The 23,138-nt window shown below is 42.2% G+C and overlaps 1 protein-coding gene across 1 annotated transcript in view; it reads left to right on the top strand.

The window, feature by feature from the left end:
• Nucleotides 1-22,581, top strand: part of LOC130126026 (mucin-5AC-like) — a 50,400-nt gene extending 27,819 nt beyond the window's left edge. Inside the window, exons 9-12 of the mRNA XM_056295401.1 lie at nucleotides 3,295-3,457; nucleotides 14,908-15,877; nucleotides 18,100-18,143; nucleotides 21,557-22,581. Coding sequence (XP_056151376.1) covers nucleotides 3,295-3,457; nucleotides 14,908-15,877; nucleotides 18,100-18,109 — 1,143 coding nt within the window. The 3' untranslated portion in view covers nucleotides 18,110-18,143; nucleotides 21,557-22,581. The remainder of the gene's footprint in view (nucleotides 1-3,294; nucleotides 3,458-14,907; nucleotides 15,878-18,099; nucleotides 18,144-21,556) is intronic.
• The last annotated feature ends 557 nt before the right edge of the window (nucleotides 22,582-23,138 follow it).

The raw sequence follows: 23,138 nt of genomic DNA on the forward strand, positions 1-23,138 counted from the left end.
CTTACTTTTTGTGCTAAGTATATATAGTCCTTCACATCCTGAATTGCCAGGGCTCTAGTTTTCTGGTGTCAAGGCTGGCACGTATGGTACAACTTGAATGCAACTAGTTTCTTGCAAGGTATTTGCATTTCAGATTTAATTAGAGATGCACCATAACCACATTTTCACTGCCGATATTGATTCTGAGTAGGAAACTTTAATTTTTCCAATACAGAGTATTTATCTGATCCTTTTTTCTTTTTTTTTTACAGAACTGTACATACTTGACCAGTATTTGGGGTTATTGGATAAAAATAATTAAGATAATCTAACATCCTTGCATATGTAGAAAAAGGTTGAAAATCAAATGGCTTTGATTTGATTTCTGACGTATCTATGGCTTATGCTTGTAGCAACACCAAAAGTAAAATGGAAATCTGAAACTAATTGTACAAAAGAGGCATTGTGCAAAACCAGCCTGATTTCAGGAAATGTAGGTGTTGCATAAAGTACAAGTCAGGGCTTGATTCACTATGGTTTTGCAGTGTGTATATTTTGAGCTATACCTCCATAACGACCAAAATAGAATGCTGTGCTCCTCTATCGCTGCCAGCTAGCTCGGCTCTTCACTAGCTAGCGTCACCAAAGTGAGCTGAATAAGATACCTTGATCAAGAGTTGTTCGTATACCCACTGGCAAGTCTTGAGTTTTATACTTGCCTTAACTTGAACCTGCAACTACAACTAAATTACCTGAAAAGATTTAGGCGTATTTACCATCTAAAGCCTTTCACATGTCTAAATGTCGACCTCATGCTCAGTAAGCAGATATTGAGATTGGTATAACGGCGTATCGCTGGCAAAATCTGCAAGCGCAAATGAGATCCATCTCAAACAGCCATGCATGCATATTATTTTGCGAGTGCTTTCACAGCACTCGCGTGCGGAATATTGCTGCTTGCGCGAGCAATATTGTAGCCTGATGAGAAAACCATGCTTCGAGCATGCGACTGTTATCCTCAAGCGCACAACGACGTTCTCTCCTGCTGTACGGCAACTCCACTTGGACAAACCACATAAACCAGTTCTATATGAAAGTGCCCTGAACTAACTTATGTCGTGATTTGGCACTATCCATCCACCCATTATCAAAACCACTTATCCTGCTGTCACACACACACTCACACACACACACACACACACACACACACACACACACACACACACACACACACACACACACACACACACAATTTAATATGGCCGATTCACCTGACCTACATGTCTGGACTGTGTGAGGAAACCAGAGCCCCCGGAGGAAACCCACACAGACATGGGGAGAACATGCAAACTCCACACAGAGGACGAACTCAGGACGACCCCCCAAGGTTAGACTACCCCGGGGCTTGAACTCAAGAACTTCTTGCTGTGAGGTGACCGCGCCAACCACTGCGCCACCGTAGATTTGGCACTGTGGAATTGACTTGACTCGCTTGTTTCTTCCGTCATTGTCATAAATTTGATAGAACACGAACACTGTTTTGTTTTTTGTTTTTTTAACTTAGATCCTGTAGTTATTTTTTGGTAAAATGTTAGTGTAGGCAAAGATTGAATACACATAGATAAAACAGACATATTTAACAAGCGTTTATGAATGAGCAGGCAAAAGTTTTGCGAGCAGGAGCGCAATGACAGTAGTTGTGCACGCAAAGATAAGTGACACGCTCCTTCGGATTCTGCGCATGCCCGAAGCATGGTGTAACCCCGCCCTTTTCAACCACTGTGCTGTGTGCCACAAGAAATTGTCAGGTGTGCTGTGGGAAATTATCTAATTCCACTTAATGGGTCCAGAAGAATTTATCTTAAGCTGCACTAAATAATTAATTTCATACAGCTCTCGTTGAGCGTCAATGGTTGAGCTATGGTGGTAGGCCTACGCAGTCAACATCTAAGGAAGTACTCGCCTGTGGGGGTGGTAGGTAGCGCGATTGGTAATTATTTTTTATTCCAGACAATAGAATTAAAGATACAGGTAGACTGTTAGCCACAAGTGACAAAGTGCTAAAAATTGAGAAATATTTGAAGAGAAAAGATGCTCCTGATCAAAGTCGGACTAACCCAGATAAAGAGCCCACTACAAGTGGGGGTCAAAAGAATAAATTGTTTCAGAGCATGGGAATAATGAAGCGTGATAGAGGGTAACTATTGTAATCTACAAAACACTCACTGTCCAATTGTTAGGACGACACCAATTTTAGTCGAGTGGTTAGTGACATTGCCTTGTGGTGCAGTACATGCCGGATCGAATCCCGCAGTGGGCGGAAATAATGCTCTGTTACCATGGTTTTCTCTTCGCAGGTTACAATATTGCTCACACCAGCAGAGCTGGCCTATTCTGCGCACAAGTGCTGTGAAAGTATCCCGTGTATCATTCGATTATTTCATATCCGATTGAGAATCCAAAATCAGAAAGCCAATAATGGGCTGTTTTCGTTGTTTTAAATTTGTTCTCAAGTTAAAAATAGAACATGAGAAAATGGATATTTGTCTTCGATTTTGTCATTTAAGATCGTCTTTTTTTTCTCGCACGCCTGGACAGACATGAGTAAGTCATTCAGTCATTCCATTCTGTCTGGTAGCTACCAGACATCACACATCACTCATGTGTCCAAATGAACTGATTCGCCTTTCAGTGATTTCGTTACCTGGATTATTAAGCATGCATAGAGACATTCTCCTGTAAAGCTTAAGTCTTTTGGGTCAAATCTTACCTAGTGTTTTTTGATGCCTTTTAGTTATAACATGTAATGCAGGATATCGTGATAAATAAGTATATCACAGGTTCCGCAAAATGCAGTGTCTCGTTATCATCACTTGTAATTTTCTGAGTCTGTTCCACGTTCATCCCTGTTGGTCTCTGTTTTGGTTCTACTGCAGGTTGCAGCACGGTTCATATTTGGATATTTGATTATGACTAAAGCACTACTTTTAAGCACTGACCTGTGATTGATTAGATTTGATTATGATTGATAGATTATGATGTTTTGTTCATTTCTCATCTAGCTGTGGTGGCGATGTTCTCGCTATGGTGGCCCACCAACCCTAAATGAATGTGGAGGAAACACTGACAGATTTGCTATGTATGAATACACTACCCTGACCCTCCTTGTAAAGCTAATCCCATCTGAATAGGGATCAAAGTAATGCAAAATTGTACATGTTAAGCCCTCAATCAGCCAAACAAACTGCATTCTAGCTTTATTTGCACCTAATTTATAGCCATTGATTAATGTTATGATTTGATATTTTGTTCCAGCTCCGTAAGTGGGACCTTTTGGATAGATACCCTATCCTCTTGCTGGGCAAGAGAGTAGGACAAAGATTTGTGGCTGAGTCCCTCTGTCCTCGGCCCATGCTCAATGAAGAGGAAAGACATGGTCTCCTCACCATAAAGAGGATATATGAAAGACTTCTTAATGGTAATGTGAACAAATGTGCAAGACAGTTTTACACTTGAGATTCATGAATGACTGCTAAATGACTGCATTGACTGATTATGCTAGTTTGGGGAAAGAGCTTTACAGACAGTATACAACTGCAGCCAGCAGAGCAGTTTTCCCCCCTTAAATGGAAAAAATCAAAACCCTATGAATTTCTAATTTGAAATCAGACAACATGTGTTTACAGTGTGCTTTTGTAACACATCTCACATGTGATGCTATGAAAATTACTTGAGGAATCATGTAAGAATGTGGAGTTATAGGTCATGTGAAGTTTTCCAAACACACAGGAAATGTGATGTGACACTGTTGTTTGTTCATTAGGGAAAAGAAATCACTGGGTAGATCGGCTATTCAGTAGTATTTGGGCCTATACCATGACTGCTTAAAAGTTCCATGGGGTTGGGCACCGTAAACCACACCTGGACACCATATAAATGCATCTCAAAAAACTAGAATATTGTGGAAAAGTTCATTATTTTCCGTAATTTAATTCAAAAAGAGAAACTTTCATATATTCTAGATTCATTACAAATAAAGTGAAATATGTCAAGCCTTTTTTGTTTTACTCTTTATGATTACGGCTTACAGCTCATGAAAATCAAAAATCCAGTATCTGAGAATAGAATATTACATATAAGACCAATAAAAAAAATTATAATACAGAAATGTCAACCTTCTGAAAAGTAATAATAATAAATCCATCTTATATAGCGCTTTTCAAGTACTCAAAGTCGCTTTACAATAAATGGAGTGAAACAAGACGACAGATGAACATAACACAGACATACAGGGGTGGATGGGAAGGGGAGCTACGAGAGGGAGAAGCAGCAGCCACAGACGACGCCAGCAGTACTCTCCGACTTGGACAGATATAAAGTGAAAGAAAAACAAACATCATAAATCACAGATGCAGGTCAAGCGCTCAGTCCCCAGCCTGCCCCAGTCCAGGGGTGTATGAGCGGTTTGGGGGGCACGAGAAGGCAATGGAGAAAAAGTGTGTCTTCAGACGGGATCTGAAGAGAGAGGGATTCTGAGTCTCTAATGATTTGGGGAAGTGAGTTCCAGAGCCTGGGAGCTGCTCTGGAGAAGGCTCGGTCACCAAAGCCATGGAGGTTGGACCTGGGGGTAGAGAGAAGGGAGGCTGAGGTGGATCTGAGGGACCGAGAGGGTTGATAGGGGCAGAGGAGATCGGTGAGGTATGGGGGAGCCAATTTGTGAAGGGCTTTATAGGTAAGAACCAGGAGTTTGTAATTTATCCAGTGGGAGATGGGTAGCCAGTGGAGGTCTTTTAGGACTGGGGTGATGTGGTGCCAGGATTTGGTGAAAGTTAAAAGTCAGGCGGATGCATTCTGGACCAATTGGAGTCTCTTGATAGAGCTAGCACTGATGCCATAGAGGAGTGAGTTGCAGTAATCAAGACGGGAGGAGATGAAGGCATGGATCAGTATCTCAGCAGCAAGGCGTGTGAGAGAGGATCTTATTTTTGCGAAGGTGATAGAAGGAGGATTTGACCATTTGGCGGATATGTGGCTCCAGGGAGAGGGTGGGATAAAGGATCACACCAAGGTTGCATGCCTGGGGGGAAGGGGAGACAGTAGTGCCATCGATGGTGAGTGCAAGGTTGTTGATTTTGCTGAGAGTGGACTTGGAGCCAATGAAGAGGAGTTCAGTTTTGTCACTGTTGAGTTTGAGGAGGTTTTGCTGCATCCAGACTTTAACTGCAGACAGACAGGAGTCGATGTGAGAGAGGGGTGGATTGTGAGGGGATTTGGTGCTGAGGTATATCTGGGTGTCATCAGCATAACAGTGGAAGTCCAAGTTGAAATGGCGGAGAATCTGACCAAGAGGGAGGTTGTAGATGATGAAAAGGAGTGGGCCGAGTACAGAACCTTGGGGAACACCTTGTGTGACTGTGGATGGAACAGAGGAGTGGCTGTGAAGTGAGATGAAGTGTGACCTGTTGGAGAGGTAAGACTGGAGCCAGCTGAGTATGGTGCCTTCAATACCGACATCTTTCAATCTGGTGAGAAGGATGTTGTGACTCACAGTATCGAAGGCTGAACTCAGGTCAAGGAGGATGAGGATGTTAAGGGCTCCAGTATCAGCAGAGATGAGGATGTCATTAAGTACTTTAAGGAGTGCAGTTTCAGTGCTGTGGAGTGGGCAAAAACCAGACTGGATGGGTTCAAGTAGGTTGTTGGAGTGTAGGTAGGTTTGGAGTTGTGTGGCGACAATGCGTTCCAGGGTTTTAGAGAGGAGGGGGAGATTGGAAATTGGCCGGTAGTGGTTGAGGCAGGATGGATTTAGACCAGGTTTCTTGAGAATTGGGGTGACAGCTGCAGTTTTGTAGGAAGAGGGGACAATTCCATGGGACAGTGAGGAATTGAAAAGTTTGGTGAGGTAGGGGCATAGGGCAGGGAGGCATTTCTTCAGTAGGGGTGTGGGGAGGAGATCAAGGGAGCATGTTGTGGATTTTGATGAGCTGATGAGTTCAGAGATTGTGGTAGGGGCAACTGGAACAAACCGGGAGAGGCGGCGATCAGGAGGAGGGGTATGGAGGTCAAGAGGAATGGGGAGAAGAGGGGCCGCAGTAGGTGCTGCTGAGTCAGACGCAGGGGGCAGTGATTTGTTGATAGTGGCGATTTTGTCTGCAAAAAATTGGAGAAATTAGTTGCATTGTTCAGCAGTAGAGTTGGAGAGGGCATCGACACGGGGCTTGATGAGGTTGTTTACAGTGGCGAAGAGGGTGCGGGGGTTGTGGTTGGAATCATTAATGATGGTGGAAAAATAGGCAGACTTGGCGGCGGTGAGGGCATCTTTGAAGGCAGAGAGGTGGAGGTTGTGGGCTTCTTGATGTACAGTGAGAGATGTTTTCTTGGCAAGTCGTTCCATTTGGCGGGCAGTCTGTTTCATTGTGCGGAGCTCAGGTGTGAACCAGGGTGCAGAGGTGTTGAAGGAGACTGTTTTTGTTTTGAGAGGGGCCAGTGTGTTTAAGGAGGCAGACAGGGTGGCGTTGAGGTGATTGGTGAGATCATCAGGTAAGGTAGAGGCTGGTTCCAGGGGGAGAGCAGAGGAGAGCAGATCGGAGAGTTGGAGGGGGTCAATAGATTTAGTATTGCGGAATGTTATTTCTCTGAGGAGGTGTGGCCGAGGAGTTGGGGATGGAATAGTGAACTGGATGAGATTATGGTCTGACAGAGGAAATGGGGATGGGTGGATGTTGTGTATCGGTAGATTGACAGAGCAGACCAGGTCAAGGATATGGCCTTTGACATGGGTGGGGAAAGTGACATGCTGGGTGAGGTTGAAATTGTCCAATAGAGTGATGAATTCTGATGCAAACTTACAGGTGGGTAAATCAATGTGAATGTTAAAATCACCAAGCAGTAGTAAGTGTGAGGAGAGAGATGAGGCTATTGTGAGGAGTTCAGAGAGGTCAGATGACAAGAAAGATGGATTTGGTGTGGGTGGCCGGTAGATGAGAATGACAGCCATTGAGCAGGTTTTAAAAGTGAGGAATTCAAATGATGAGATGGTGGGGAGTGAGAGCTCAGTGGTCCTGAAGTTCTGATTGAATAAGGCAGCAAGACCACCTCCACGACGGGATGGACGGGGTCTGCAGATGTAGCCAAAACCAGGGGGGGATGCTTCATTGAGGGAGAAAAAGTCGCCAGGTTTCAGTGAGCAGGAGAAAGCCAAATGAATTATCAGTGATTGTTTCATGTAGGGTAAGGGCTTTGTTATTTAGTGATCCGGTGTTAAGGAGGGCAACGTTGATGGAATGAGAAGGCAATGTAGTGGGGGCATGCTGGAGAGGTCTGAGGTTGTCCAGGTTAGTAGTGCGGGGGGGTGCAGTGGAGGGGGGGTGGTGGGAGCATACGGTTTGGATGTGGGATATCGTATCGGGGTTAGTGGAAGAATGTAGATGACAGGAGTGTCTGGGGCCGCGATGAAGATAACGGCGGCAGCGGAGGATGCCAGCAGAGAGAGCGGAAGTGCGTGCAACAGAGGAGAGCCGGTAGTTTTTGTTGAGGGACAGGAGTTCATCAGGAGAATAGTGTAAGGGAGGAGGAGGGAAACTAAACGGGAGAAAATAAAAAGGGAAACCAGAGTATTCTATGTAGTCATAATAAGGGGGGTAATGTAAGTAAAAACAGAAGAGGGCATAGTGTTGGTTCCATGAGACGGGTGGGTTAATAATGTTGGAAACGTAAGCGGGATAGCGCAGAACATGGATGGGATGAGGCTAGCTACTCACGATATGAAGGGGAGTGCAGCCAGGGATGGTGATGTCCAGATTACGCTAGTCCCAGTTGATGATGGCCCAAAGAGGGATAGTGTCCACTGCTGAGGGAAAATAAAGAAAATAATCCAGCGGGGTTGAGGGACGTAGCCAGATCCGCAAACTAGCATGCAGAACCAGGAGGTCAGAGCTCATGTAACGGTAACGTTAGCCGAGTGGTGGTTAGCCAGTTGCAGTTAGCACGATGGGCGAAAAAAAGAAAAAAGGGATGGTGATGTCCAGATTATGCTAGTCCCAGTTGATGATGGTCCAAAGAGGGATAGTGTCCACTGCCGAGGGAAACTGAAATAAATAATCCAGCGGGGGTTGGAGGACGGAGCCAGATCCGCAAACTAGCGTGGAGAGCCAGGACGTCAGAGCTCACGTAAAGCTAACGTTAGCGAAGTGGTGGTTAGCCAGTTAGCTAGTTAGGGCGGCTAGCACGGCTCGCCGAACAAACGGGAACAGAGAGGGGAAAGACAAGACGGTGGGAGAAGCGGCCATCTCCAATCTCCAAAAGTGTGTTCATTTATGCACTCAATACTTGGCTGGGGCTCCTTTTGCACAAATTACTGCATCAATGCAGCGTGACATGGAGGCAATCAGCCTGTGGCACTGCTGAGGTGTTATGGAAGCCCAGATTGCTTTGATAGCGGCCTTCAGCTCGTCTACATTGTTGGGTCTGGTGTCTCTCATCTTCCTCTTGACAATACTCCATATGCCACAGAAGGTCATTGCTGAAAGGGCTGGCTGTTTGCATAGTGCTGTATCAAAGCATATCCATTGGAAAGTTGACTGGAAGGGAAACGTGTGGTAGGAAAAGGTGCACAAGCAACAGGGATGACCGCAGCCTTGAGAGGATTGTCAAGCAAGGCCGATTCAAGAACTTGGGGGAGCTTCACAAGGAGTGGACTGAGGCTGGAGTCAGTGCAACAAGAGCCACCACACACAAACGTGCCCAGGAACTGGGCTATAAGTGTCGCATTCCTAGTGTCAAGTCCCTCCTGAACCAGAGACAACATCAGAAGCATTTTACCTGGGCTAAGGAGAAAAACAACTGGACCGTTAGTCAGTGGTCCAAAGTCCTCTTTTCAGATGAAAGTAAATGTTGCATTTCATTTGGAAATCAAGGTCCCAGAGTCTGGAGGAAGAGTGGAGAGGCACAGAAACAAAGTTGCTTGAAGTCCAGAGCCTTATTCACTAATAAGGGTCCCATCATGTACGATGATAAGCCTGTGTTTTGTTTTTTTCCCGACCTGAGTGCCAGCTTAATGAAACGCAGGAAGGAGTACGACCAAGTTAAGAGGGAACTTCAATCTAAGGATATTCCGTTTGCCCTACTCCATCCTGCAATGCTGAGGATCACGCTCCTCAATGGAAGGAGAAGATTCTTCAAAACACCTAAGGACGTTGTGGCATTCCTGCATGACTCCCCAGGAGACACATAACGGACGAAAACAGGTGGATGAAAACCGCACAGGCAGCCGTAGTTCTTACGAGCTGCCATGTCTTTATGCTTAAAACAGTTGTCACTCTTGTTATATTAAAGAACAAGTGATGACAGCAATCTTGATTTACGTTTTATAGACTGGTTTCAGTTTAAGCTGACTAATTTGCGCAGTAACAGTTTTTGAAACGGGTGTTTTCAGTATTTGTAATAATTTCCTGTTTCACTTAAAATTGGATAATTTTCAGACAGAGCCCTGGGCTGGACAAGATGTTTACGAATCAGCCAGACATGTCATGCTTGATAAGTGCAAAGTGCACATCCCATTTTAGTAGGGTAGATGGTGCCGAATGTTCAGGAGTAGGCCCTTGGGGGAAGGGCGGGGTCTGCGTATTTTTTTTCTTCTCCTTTTTTTGTCTTTTTGCTATTGTCAGTGTATTTTATTTATTTATTTATTTTGTGGCTATTTTACTGCAGGAGACACATTTTCACTTGCACAGGGACTTCACAAAAGGTCATAACACTCTGATAGATGTATATGCTTACTATTGATGAATAGGGGAGTGAAATTTGTTAGCTTTAATGTGAATGGGCTAAACAGACTGGTTAAAAGGAAAAGAATGTTGACACCTGAAAAAAACTGCAAATTGATATTGATTTTATACAAGAAACTAGAAGAACCCCGCTACAATGTAGCGGTTTGGTTATCCACCCGTCTAAATCTCCCTCCTCTTCATCCTGCCAGCTAACCGCCTTCCCCCTGCCCCAACCCCCCCCCCACTCCAACTCCCTCCCCCCAATGCTCAGAATCATCTGAAATGCTGAGAAAAGTGGTTTTTAGCCATTTTTAGAAAATGCATATTTTGCATAATTATGCATAATTATGCAGTTATTTTAATTTTCTGCTATTTTTCTGGTCCTCTCTGGAACAATACCTACCACCTACAAAAAAAATGAGGATCATAAGTGCATTTTTGCAAAAATGCATATTTTGCATAATGCCAAAACATTTCTAAGTCCCAGAATTTTTTTTTATATAGGTGAAAAAATCAAAGATGCTCGGAATCATCCGAAATGCCGAGAAAAGTGGTTTTTAGCCATTTTTAGAAAAATGCATATTTTGCATATTTATGCATAATTATGCATAATTTTTAATTAATTTTCTGCTATTTTTTATAGGTGCCCCCGATCATCCCCAATAACCTCTAAAAAGAATCAAGGCCCCAAGTGCTTTAGTTTGGCCGTTTATAGACTCTCACACAGACACACACCACACACACATTGTGAAAATACAGGAGTAGATAACATCTTACCACACAGGAGCATAAGAAATGGAGGAGCCAATGGGTAGGACATGTATTATCATCATCCTTTAATTCCAAATCCAGGGGATTGGCTATTTTGATAAATAAAAACACTCTGGTGATGATTGGAGAAACTTATTATCGATCCATCAGGCTGATATGTATTAGTTAATTTTCAGATTTACTCAGAACCCTGGACAGTTTAAAATTTACAAACTATGATGATGAATCCTTTATTCAGGATATCTTTCTCAAGGTATCAGGGGGATGACAAAAAGTACTAGGGGGCGACTTTAATTTTTGCTTGGATCCTATTCTGGATAAGTTAACCTTGAGAGTATCCAAAACTAAAGCGGCCAGAACTACTTGATGGAAGTGTGGAGACAAATGCATCATTAAACCAGGGACTACTCCTAGTATTTCTGCCACCATAACTCTCATACTAGGATTGACCTTTTTCTGTTATCAACACAGCTAATTTATAGAACATTAGAGTCTGAATAATAATCTAGAATCCTGTCGAATCATTCACCTTTGACCCTGTCTATCTTAATGCGATAAAAACTAACATTCATATTGATGGCGTTTGAACCCTACTCTTCTTCAAAAACCAGATTTCTGCAAGGTTATTAGGGACCAGATAGAGCTATTCTGTGAGACAAACTGTGCCTCTTCTCACAATAGTTTTATATTATGAGACATGCTAAAAGCTTATTTAAGGGGACAAATAATTTCCTATACAAAAGGTATTAAAAGAAATACATGGCAGAAATAGAAGAACTGGAAGCAGAAATTTTTAAATTGGAAAAGGAGGTCCAACAGTCTGGGTCAAAGGAATTATATTAATCACTGGTAAACAAAAAGCTCAAATACAATACATTACATACTTATAGACTTGAAAAAGCAATTTTAAGAACTGAACCAAAATATTGTGAGAAGGCACACAAAATCTTGTCCTGGCAACTGAGAATAGAGGAAATCACAAAGACAGTTAATGCAATTCAAACCAAAACAGGTTCAGTCTCATTTAATCCAATAGAAATTAATGACACATTTATACAGATTTATGCAATTTTATATATATATATCAGAATCTCCAGACCTGACTAAAATTGGTGAATTTCTGTCCCCATTGAATTGCCAAAACTTGGCCAAGAAGTCGAAATGAACCTTGATCTTCCCTTCACACAGAAAGAAATTGAAAAGGCCCTGGGCTCATTATAAACTAATAAGGAGAAGATGCCCCCCCCCCCAAATTTTACAGAGAATTTAAGGATCTACTCATCCCTCTCATCATGGATGTAATTAACTTAGCATTTAAAACTCAAACTCTCCCTGAATCATTCTCTACTGCCATAATCACTGTGATTCACACAAAAAAAAGAGACCCATTAAAGTGCTCTGGGGTGTCTGGGTGGCGGGGCAGTCTATTCCATTGCCTATCAATACAGGGATCAACAGTTCAAATCCTCGTGTTCCCACCGGCTTGGTCGGGCATACACAATTGGCCGTCTCTGCAGGTGGGAAGCTAGATGTGGGTATGTGTCCTGGTTGCTGCACTAGCGCCTCCTCTGGTTGGTTGGGGCGCCTGATGGGGGGAGGGGGAACTGGGGGGAATAGTGTGATCATCCCATGCACTACGTCTCCCTGGTGAAACTCCTCACTGTCGGGTGAAAAGAAGCAGCTGGTGACTCCACATGTATCGAAGGAGGCATGTGGTAGTCTGCAGTCCTCCCTGGCTCAGTAGAGGAGATGGAGCAGTGACCGGGATGGCTCGGAAGAGTGGGGTAATTAGCCAAGTACAATTGGGGCAAAAAAGGACAGAAAAAAATTCCAAAAAAAAGTGCTCTTCATATCGGCCTATTTCATTATTAAATTCAGACTATATTCCTATATGTTCCTGTGTTATAGAAATATATATCATATATTATTATATATGTTTGATATATTATAAACAGTCCCGGGTCATCCTCTGTGTGGAGTTTGCATGTTCTCCGTGGGTTTCCTCTGGGTGCTGCGGTATCCTGCCACAGCCCAAAGACATGTAGGTCAGGTGAATTGGCCGTACTAAATTGTCCCTAGGTGTGAATGTGTGTGTGTGGGGGGGGGTGTCTCCCTGCCTGCCACCCAATGACTACTGGGATAGGCTCCAGCATCCCCACAACGCTGAGAGCAGGATAAGCGGTTTGGCAAATGGATGGCATGGATGGATTCAGGCTATAAATTGACCTCTAAGGCCCTAGCTAACAGACTTGGCCAATATTTGCCACAATTAATAAATCCAGACCAGAGTTGTTTTATTTTGAAATGCTCGTCAGCTAACAATTTATGTAGGCTCTTTAATATTATCCACCTAACAAAATCTAAAACTGAGCCTAGTATGGCTGTAGCTCTAGATGCTGAAAAGGATAGGCTGGAGTGGTCATATTTATTTAAAGTCTTGGCCAAGTTTGGGTTTCGCCAGCTGTTTATTAATTGGGTAAAAACTCTTTTCATGAACCCCGGGCCAAAATGACCACTAATGGACAGATCTCGACAGCGTTTCCCTTGAGTAGATCGAGTCAACAGGGTTGCCCTTTGTCTCCAGGACTCTTTTTCTTGGCTATTGAGCCCCTAGCTAAAGCAATTAGACAGGATGCTAATATAAAGGGTTTCAAAGTAGAGCAAACTAATAAAATTAATCTCCTGGCAGATGACATAATTTTGTACATAACAGACCCTGGTAACCCCCTCACTAAATTACAGATTATTAAATGCTCATGGTGTTATTTTAGGATATAAGGTGAACTGGGAAAAAAGTGAAATTATTCCACTAATGATTTTTGATCATACTATCAGCAAAAAAGCCCATTCAAGAGGCTTCTAAATGGTATAAGATATCTTGGAATAACTGAAGATAATGGCCTTAAACATTTGTACAAACTTAATTACCTCCCATTGCTTAGTAGAATTGAAGATGATCTACATAGGTGGATGAGTTTGCCCATTACTCTAATTGGCAGAGTTAACTGTGTGAAAATGAATATATTACAATTTATATGAAATTGGAAAGTGCCCAGGGTATCTATAGAAAAGTTAACATGGGATTATAGATTAGGGGGCCTTTGATTACCCAGTTATAAAAAATATTATTTGGCAGCTCAAATGCAATTTATTCCATCCTTTTTTGAGGGTGACAGTGTCCCCTCCTGGATACAAATTGGATTGCACTCCCTGAAATAAAAGTTATTCAGTGATTTTATTTATAAGTGGAACTCCAGAATTATCTCCAACAGAACAGACAACCCTATTTTAAAGCATTTGATTAAAATATGGTGTGAGACTCATGGTCGTCTTGGACTGAAAATGGTACTGTCACCAAAAACACCTCTGAGACTAAATGAACTCATACCCATGACTCTAAACAACAAGATTCTAGAGACTTGGCATCATAAAGGGATTCAGCATTTGGAAGACTGCTACAAAAATTGTCCTTTGAACAATTGAAGAGGGAATACGACTTGTCCAAAAAGACATTCTTCTGTTATCTTCAGTTAAAAAAAATTTTTAGAACCAACCTGGGCCCTGGAATGATTTACCTGTACTTACTGATGTGGAGAAAATGCTTCATGAGGGAAATGTATACAGATTCATTTCTAAAATATACTCTTTACTGCTGAATGAGGGCCCAAAGCCAGGTCTGCACAAATCTAGAGCGAGATGGGAATCAGATCTGAACATAGCAATTGATGAACAACTCTAGTCAGATTTATGTCAAGGCAGTTTGGCAGCTGCCATTAGTGCCCAGTACAGACTGATTCACTATAATTCCCTCCATCAACTATACCTCACCCCACAGAAACTACATAAATCCAAACCTGAATTGTCAGAAATGTGCTTCAGATGTGGCATAGAGGTCGGCTACTTCCTGAACTGTACCTGGCTTTGTACAAAAGTGAGGCCCTTTTGGTACAACTTCTATGACACCTTGACCAAGATCACAGCAGTTACCCTCCCATTAGATCCTGAGCTTTGTTTATTGGGGAATTTCACAAGTGTCAGTAAATTCTCAACCAATTCTCAAATTAAACTTATGAAAATCAATTTGTGTGCACAGGAAATGCACAACAGTGACATGAAAATCTGATTTTCCTCTCATTGATAGATGGTCTTTACAGTAGAGTCAGGGCCATATAGACATGTGGTTGAGTCATCACGGTCCTTGTTTCAAATTATTGAAAATCTTAGGTAGTGAAGCTTTAATAGCTTATACTACTGCTACTACTACTACTACTACTTCCAGCTGCTCCCATTAGGGGTCGCCACAGTAGATCAGCTTTAATAGTTTCTGATATGCAGCTATTTGCTGTGCTCGTTTATCTCAATCTTCTTAAAACAATTTTCTTCCCCATAGTGACTGTGCCATCTGAACCTGAAGCCAACACTGGACAGACTCCAGCAGCTGACCCGCCTGCCATTTCACCAGCTGTGGTGACTGCCCCTGTGTCTGATCCCATGTCTGTGTCCAACCCTGTGCCTTGCCCTGAGTCCGACCCTATGGTCACCCTTACACTCACTCCTGTGTCCTCCTCCCAGGCCCCTCCTATGTCTTCCCTGGCCCCTCCTATAGCCTCCTCCCTGGCCCCTCCTGTGTCCTACTCCCTGGCCCCTACCGTGTCCTCCCCAGCCCCTACTGGTTCCTCCTCCCTGGCCCCTACCGTGTCCTCCCCAGCCCCTACTGGTTCCTCCTCACTGGCCCCTACTGGTTCCTTCTCCCTGGCCCCTACTGTGTCTGACCTGACCACTCCTGTGTTCTCCACCCTAGCCGCTACTGTGTCCTCCCTGGCCCCTTCTGTGTCCTCCCTGACCCTTCCTGTATCCTCCCTGACAACGCCTCTATCCTCCCTGGCTACTCCTGTGCCCTCTACCCTAGTCCTTACTGTGTCCTCCCTGACCCCTACTGCGTCCTCCCTGGCCATTCCTGTGTCCTCCTCCATGGCCCCCCCTGTGTCCTCCCTGGCCCCTTATGTGTCCTCCTTCTGGACCCCTCCTGTGTCCTCCCTGGCCCCTACTAGATCCTCCTCCTTGGCCTCTACTAGATCCTCCTCCCTGGCCCCTACTAGATCCTCCTCCTCCCTGACCCCACCTGTGTCCTCCCTGGCCCCCACTCTGTCCTCCCCTCTGGCCCCACCAGTGCCCCCCTGTCTGGCCCCTACTGTGTCCTCCCTGGTTCCTACTAGTTCCTCCTCCCTGACCCCTCCTGTGTCCTCCCTGGTCCCCACTACTGTGTCCTCCTTCCTGGCTCCTCCTGTGTCTGTGTCACCATCACAGAAAAGAAGACAGTCTCTTTTCCTGGTGAAGAAAGAGGAAGGCAGGTTCTATTGGTATGTGTATTTTATAAAATGTGTTTAAGTCTGACTGCAAGTCTGACTTAAATTATTAAAGGAACAGTGGACTTTAAAAAGAAAATTCTGTCATTGTCCATAGACCTCCATGTCAGTCTGAACTCAATTTCAGTTTTTGCATCCATGTTCTGTAGTTAGCTTGCCCAGTTCCAACTCAGCCTTCTCCCAAGGTGAACAAGAACCCATGTCATTAGAGTTCTGAAAATGACATAAAATTACAGATTTCTTGAAAATGTGCAGCAAAAACCAAATGTTTTGAACCAAACAAGTCCACCATTCGTCCAAAAGACCTATATTTCCAGCTTCATTCTGTGGAACCATGCTGGAAAGGCGCAAGCCCAAACCAGTTTGAAAGTCTTTCATGTAAAGAAAACTAGCTAATAAAATGATCTTGAGGTGGCTACCAATAGTATATTCTTGTCTTCCTGGCTAAATACTTGCATTATGCTGCACGCACTATTTGAAGAAATTTAATTATCATTTTGTGTCGTTTTTGGAACTCTAATGACAGACAGGTCTCGTTCACTTCAATTCCTTGGGAGAAGACTGATTTGGAGTTGCGCTAGCTAACTTTCTTTGTTACATGGATGCAAAAACTGAAATTGAGTTTCAACTGAAATGGAGGCGAGCAGACAATTTAAATTTAAAATTTAAATTTTAAAGTCAGCTTTTCTCGCTCTTCAGTTTCATAATTTTGCAATGTTTGGTTGTGTGAACCTACAAATTATTCATACCTTTCAATCCATTGCAGAATGCCCCATTCATCAAGAGTCTACAAGTTGGGCGTCCGGGTAGCATCCCCATGTTGCCTACCAACACGGGGATCTCTGGTTCAAATCCCTGTATTACCTCCGGCTTGGTTGGGCGTCCCTACAGACACAATTGTCTGTGATGTGGGTATGTGTCCTGGTCGCTGCATTAGCGCCTCCTCTGGTTGGTCGGGGCGCCTGTTCAGGGTTGAGGGGGAACTGGGGGGAATAGCGTGGTCCTCCCATGTGCTACGTCCCCCCAGCAAAACTCCTCATTTTTAGGTGAAAAGAAGCGGCTGGCGACTCCACACGTATCGGAGGAGGCATGTGGTAGTCTACAGCCCTCCCCGGATCGGCAGAGGGGGTGGAGCAGCAACCGGGACAGCTCGGAAGAGTGGAGTAATTGGCCAGATACCATTTGGGAGGGAAAATAAAAAAGAGGGAGAAAATTCTTTAAAAAAAAAATGTCTACAAGTTTCCTCTACAAAAAAAATATTGAAAGAATCAGGGAGGCTTGTAATTCAAAAAAGCTTTGATGCAATGATTCAGCAGTATAGAAAGAACAGGCTCGAAAATATTTGTAGAATTGTATTGAAGTACAAACAAAATTAAAGTTAGATAACAATTATTCTTCCTTCTAAAATGGGTAGATCTGATCTACCCAACTGATCAATAACGATCAATAACCACTGTAAATGTCCCCTATACCATAGCTTACTAAGCAACTGGTCCCTTGGCAGTTCTATTCGAATCTGCTGTAAATAATGTCAATAATTTACAGCAGATTAGAAATTGTTGCTTAATTTTGGTTTATAAAATAAATCAATGGTACAGATGGTGACAGGGAGTTCAAATATATATTATCTGCACCATTGCACTTTATCGCCTCTTATTTTGCCTGTATAAGTCAATTCTTGTGTATATATATATATCTGAAGATTGTTATGTTGTAGTGTTGTTATTCTATGTTAAGTACACTGAGAGAACCACGAAACCAGAGTCAAATTCCATGTAGTGCAAACCTACATGGCCAATAAACATGATTCTGATTCTGAATATGTGGAAATTATTTTGTAACTATCTTATAAAAGGGCAAGTTAGGCAGATGACACACCTTAGTTCTGTTATAATTTCCATATACTAGAGCCAGACTTAGGTTATTACTTGATTAAAATGTCAATGGATTACCAACACATGCATCTTATTTTTTTCAAATATTTACATCAAAATGTATTGTTCTGTTTTAGAATGGCAAACTTTCACAATAAAGCTTAACTCTTTGAATGGTCATTCTAACTATTTTTTATTGATATTTGAATTAGAAAGTTTTTCTGACCTTTATTTCAGTTAGATTTTAATGTTTTATATTTAAAAGCCTGCATCGACCATGTTTATATCTGATGAAAACAAAGGAAATTAATGTATCTCTATTTCATCTTGTGTTCTCTGTAGGGCCACGTAGCGGTATACATGCAGTGGCATCCTTGCTCTGGATGGTATGTATATTTGCACAAGTACATTTTATATGGCATGTCAGGTGAAAGAGAATTAACAAACATTAAACACAGTAAAAGCCATCAAATGAGGTTGAGCTGAGTATTTTCTTTTAACTGATCTTGTAAGCAACCCTAAGCATACAAGTTTTGATTCTTCCAGAAACATTGTGGTTTAATTTGACTTTGTGCCCATGTGTCCACAAGGGCACACTCGCATACAAATGGCCTTTTCTTCACCTCACATAAAGGTGCCAAACTGACAGTAACCAGACATGAGACTCACCAAAGGAACCATGTTTTTGACATGGTTATCAGATTCACAGCAGGAAACAGGAACACTTAACAACCATCCCAGGCTATCTCAGACTTGGACGACTTTATTTATCCCAAAAGGGCAATTCAGTTCTACAGCCTAACCAGTCCACGAAAAAAAACAACAAAAGGCAGGCAGCAGCTACATGTCAGACAACAAATCAGCACATGGGTACAAGGAACACAAGCAGCAAATACACTGACATCCTCGGGTCGCTCCGTATATGCACGCTTACATGAGGAACCAGGTGAAAAGCAAATAAAACAAAAAAAAATCACTTAAATTAAAAGCAATGAAGCACTCGGCAACACACTCTGGCACCCTCAGGTCGCCCCATAAATGCAAGCTTACATGAGGAGCCAGGTGAAAAAGCAAAGAAAGATAAAAACATTTTAGTTCACACTAATTTAGATAATGTGGCATTCATTTAAAATGACTACTATCGGCATTTAGTAACCTGATAGCAGAAGGAATGAAGGGCTTATATAGAATAGCATCTTTATGCATGCTCAATAATCCAGGCAAGAAAATCAAAGGAAGTTGAATCTATTACTTGGATACAATGTTTATTGACAGACACGTTTCATCACTCATCTAAGCGACCTCTTCAGTCTAAACTGACTGCAGGTATCCCCACCCTTATAAACAATACAGTTGCATAACGACCAAAACCAGTTATCACTTTCATATGCAAATATGGGCGTGACCATTAACTAGCGTTTCAATGGCCATGTGTACTATTCACAGAGGATTTGGGAATGTTTGCAATCACAGCATTGTAAGATGGCGACAGATGTACTCTTAGCCCCCACCGCTGTGCCGCTGAGCTGAGACGTCCCCACTGACACCAGTCGGGGAAGTGGAGAAATCCCACATTAAACAGGCCCTGGTTAAGTGTGGTTATCCTAACTTGGCGTTTGTCAAGGCCAGGAAGACGCCCAAACAGTGCACCAGCTGATCGAAGAGAGGAGAAAGACAACCTAAGCATAAACCAGCGGTGATTCCATATGTGGCGGGAGTGTTGAGACGTGTATTTTCCAAACGCCACATCTCAGTTGCTTTCAAACTCCAAAACACACTGCACCAGAAGTTGGTCCACCCCAAGGATCGGGTCCCCTGGCACAAACAGAGCAATATAGTGAACACTATTAAGTGCCGGGAGGATTGCTGTGACTTGTACCTCAGGGAAACTAAACAGACGCTGGCCAAGAGGATGGCACAACACAGGAGAGCTAACACGTCAGGCCAGGACTTTGTTTCTTTGTTTGAACAGGGGGACTGTTTTTTTTTAACCGAAGAATAATCTTAATAATGTTCCCTCTAGGGGATATATTTGAAGGCTACAATGCTTTTAATATTAATTTCTGTCGTCAATATCAACACATCATGTAAATCTATGGGTGAGTGCATAGAAATTGCATAATATTAATCACACAAGTGAATACAGAATAAAGTCAATAAAACCTTAATTCTCTAAGTTGTGTCTAGCACTAATGGGAGTACATTTCAATTCTACAAGACAATTACATTTCAATTCTACAAGACAAATCATGTCTAGATAATGCATTAAACCATTTTAAAGAAAATCAATGCAATAATGGTCATTTAGGCTATGTCAATAATTCAGACATTTGTCCTACCAAAAACGGCCACTACATGGGAGAGCGGTCACATGGCAAACAATGCATTAAATCTGATTTTAATAACTCTGTCATTTTATATCGCACAAATATAGGGGTTGAACTATTCTTCATGAAAACGTGCTGAGTAATATTAACGGAATTACTAGATGGTTAAACAGCTAATGCATATCAATTCAGATAGTATGTGCAGAACTAGGTAAAGTCACATTTAAGTCTTCCCAGGAATGCTACAGAACGTATAACCTTGGATAAGATTACCAGCAAAGGCTCCAAGGAGAGAGTGTGTGTGTATGCATGAGAGAGAGCGAGAGAGATTGGAGGATATAGAAAGCCTTCAATAAAACTCATTCTTCATTCCTGTAAAGTTCAAAAGTAATTCATGATTATAACATAAAAGATATAGAGCGGGAGAGAGGGAAAGAATGAGGCTTGAATTTGTCAATTCAAGTCATTTTCCTGTTGCCATCATCTGGTGGTTAAGAGTTTCTTTCTTGTGGAGATGAGATTAAATCTTCTCCCTATGATTAACAATGACGATGACCTGGAAAGGTCGTTAAGTGGTCCATGTGAATCCATAAATCCTGATATTGGGCTATACAAATAAAATTGACTTGACTTAACCATATACAAAGACTTGGTTCCTCAGGTGAGTTCCTGGTCTGTTTAATGTCAGCTTGGCATTTTTATATGAGGTGAAACAAAGGCCATTTGTGTGTGAGTGCCCTTGTGCATACACAAGCAGAATGTCAGATTAAACCATGTAATGTTTCTGGAAGAATCAAAACTTGTATTCCTGGGTTCACTACAGCAGTCATTAATTGCTTTCACATTTTTGGATACAGTTGCACTATAATGTTAAAAGAAAATTAGCTATTGTAAACACTGACCCTGTATTGCCCATCTGGCATGATACGGGTTGATTCTGACCAAAATCTAATCACTTGAGCCATTATTGAGTGAGTTGTGGTTATGCACACTTGAATTGGAAGCAGCTTTTTGACTGTTGACAGTCAAAAACAACCTCAAAAACACTTGAATATGCTCTTTGTATCATCAACATGCTTACACTAGTGATATATGTCTAAAAATACATTCCATTAAAATTATCACACAGCAAGCTTTTCTAATACAGTTATTTACTGCTTTGTTGGTGTCCATAGCATCAAAACTTCTCTTTTCTCTTATGTTAGTTTTTGGACAAATTTCTACATTTCTACTATTGAGATTTCAGGTCTTAGAGACCAAGAAATAAAAATAAAGCCCTCCTACTTTTTTTTTTCCATATATGAGAAATTTTGAGAACATTGTCTTGGTTTCCCAAATGTAAAGCATGCATAACAAATAAGTTCCCTGTGTTTGTGGTAGTGAATATGGACAATGTAACTCAATTAAGCAAACCACCTTTTAGGTAAGTGTGGATTAATGACTGTAATCACTCATAGTGTTGTCTCTTACAGTGGAGCCAAGTGGAAGGAGAGCTGGGAGCCAAAAGAAACTGTTATCATGTGACATTCATTCACCACAACATATGTTCCTTGTAATGATTCTCAATAAATTACTTGGAAACACGGTTGTGGTTTGTCATCTCCTTGATGGCATCAGACAACCCTGCAGTGGCCAAATTCATAATTTAGAAAATGTTTCATGCTTGGTGATATTGATTTCTCATTATTTATAATGTCTTGAAAAAGCACTTGATTCCCAAATGTATTCAATAGGTATTTTTTAGTTTTTATTCATTAGGTTATCTCTGCAAAATGTATTTTATGAAAGTGAATAGGAAATTGTAGGCTTGAAAGACAGTATAATAAACTATTTTAGCAAGAAAATACTGTCCATAACCCCTAATTCAATCACTAGCCCTGTGGAAATACCTTTATTGCCCAAGAAATTGCATGTATTTTGGAAGGGCTGTGGGCATTCTTCATTTCCCTCTAATTTGGCTGTTAACAAAAGGTGGAAATATAAACTGGAATTTACTTGTAATTGCACAATGCACCTGCTTAATCCAAGGTGAGCCCCAAATAAAGTGTATGCCCTTGGGAGAGCCTTGCGCTGGACAGGGATAAAAGTTAGACCGACTGTTACGGCCCTAGTGTCGTGTGTTGGGTGTCTGTGTAATTTTCCCTCTCCAGGTAATGCTCCGCCTCCTGTGGAGCTGCTGGTTGAGCCCAGGTGATTGCAATCCATCATCAGCTGGGTATGTAACTTGGAGAGAGGCGCCCAGTGGGCCGTTGTTGGCAGCCAAAGTGAGAGAGAGAGACGGCCAGTGTTGGCAACCAGAGAGCGAGCTCTTGTGTTAATGATCAATACTCCTTGAGAAGGAGGTTGAAAGCTATGTTATTGTTCTTGTTTCTTTTTGGTCTGGTCTGAGTTCTTGTTATCTAAGCCTGGTTAGTCAAGAGCCAGCTTCTTCAGTTGCCCTTTTTGTTGTATATGTTGACGTAGAATTCGTTTTTATTAATAAATCTGTTTGTTTTTACACCTGGTCCCGCCTCCCACCTTTCCTATTCTCCAGGGATACTTTTATTTTCTTTACTTCCTCTCATCCCCTGGATCTTTAATGGGGAACGTAAGGACCAAGGCAGTCATTTTGACCGTTTTGAGTTTTCAAATTTTAATAACTTTGTGTGGGAAAAAAGATACGGACCTGTCGCTCACTGAATGTTAATAAAATTGCATATATTTACAGTACGATTATATTTAGCTCAATTGCACAAAAACGTTATAAGAGCTACACTATATGTACAAAAGTATTCGGACACACCTCTTAATCATTGAATTCAGGTGTTTCGTTCAGACCCATTGCCACAGGTGTATAAAACCCAGCAGCTAGCCATGCAGTCTGCATTTACAAACATTGTGAAAGAATGGGTTGTTCTGAAGAGCTCAGTGAATTCAAGCGTGGTACTGTCATAGGATGCCACCTTTGCAATAAGTCAGTTCGTGAAATTTCTTCCCTTCTAGATATTCCACGGTCAACTGTAACTGGTATTATTGAAAAGTGGAAGCGTTTAGGAACAACAGCAACTCAGCCGC

The sequence above is a fragment of the Lampris incognitus genome, chromosome 16 (assembly GCF_029633865.1).
Source record: "Lampris incognitus isolate fLamInc1 chromosome 16, fLamInc1.hap2, whole genome shotgun sequence".
Taxonomy (NCBI): domain Eukaryota; kingdom Metazoa; phylum Chordata; class Actinopteri; order Lampriformes; family Lampridae; genus Lampris; species Lampris incognitus.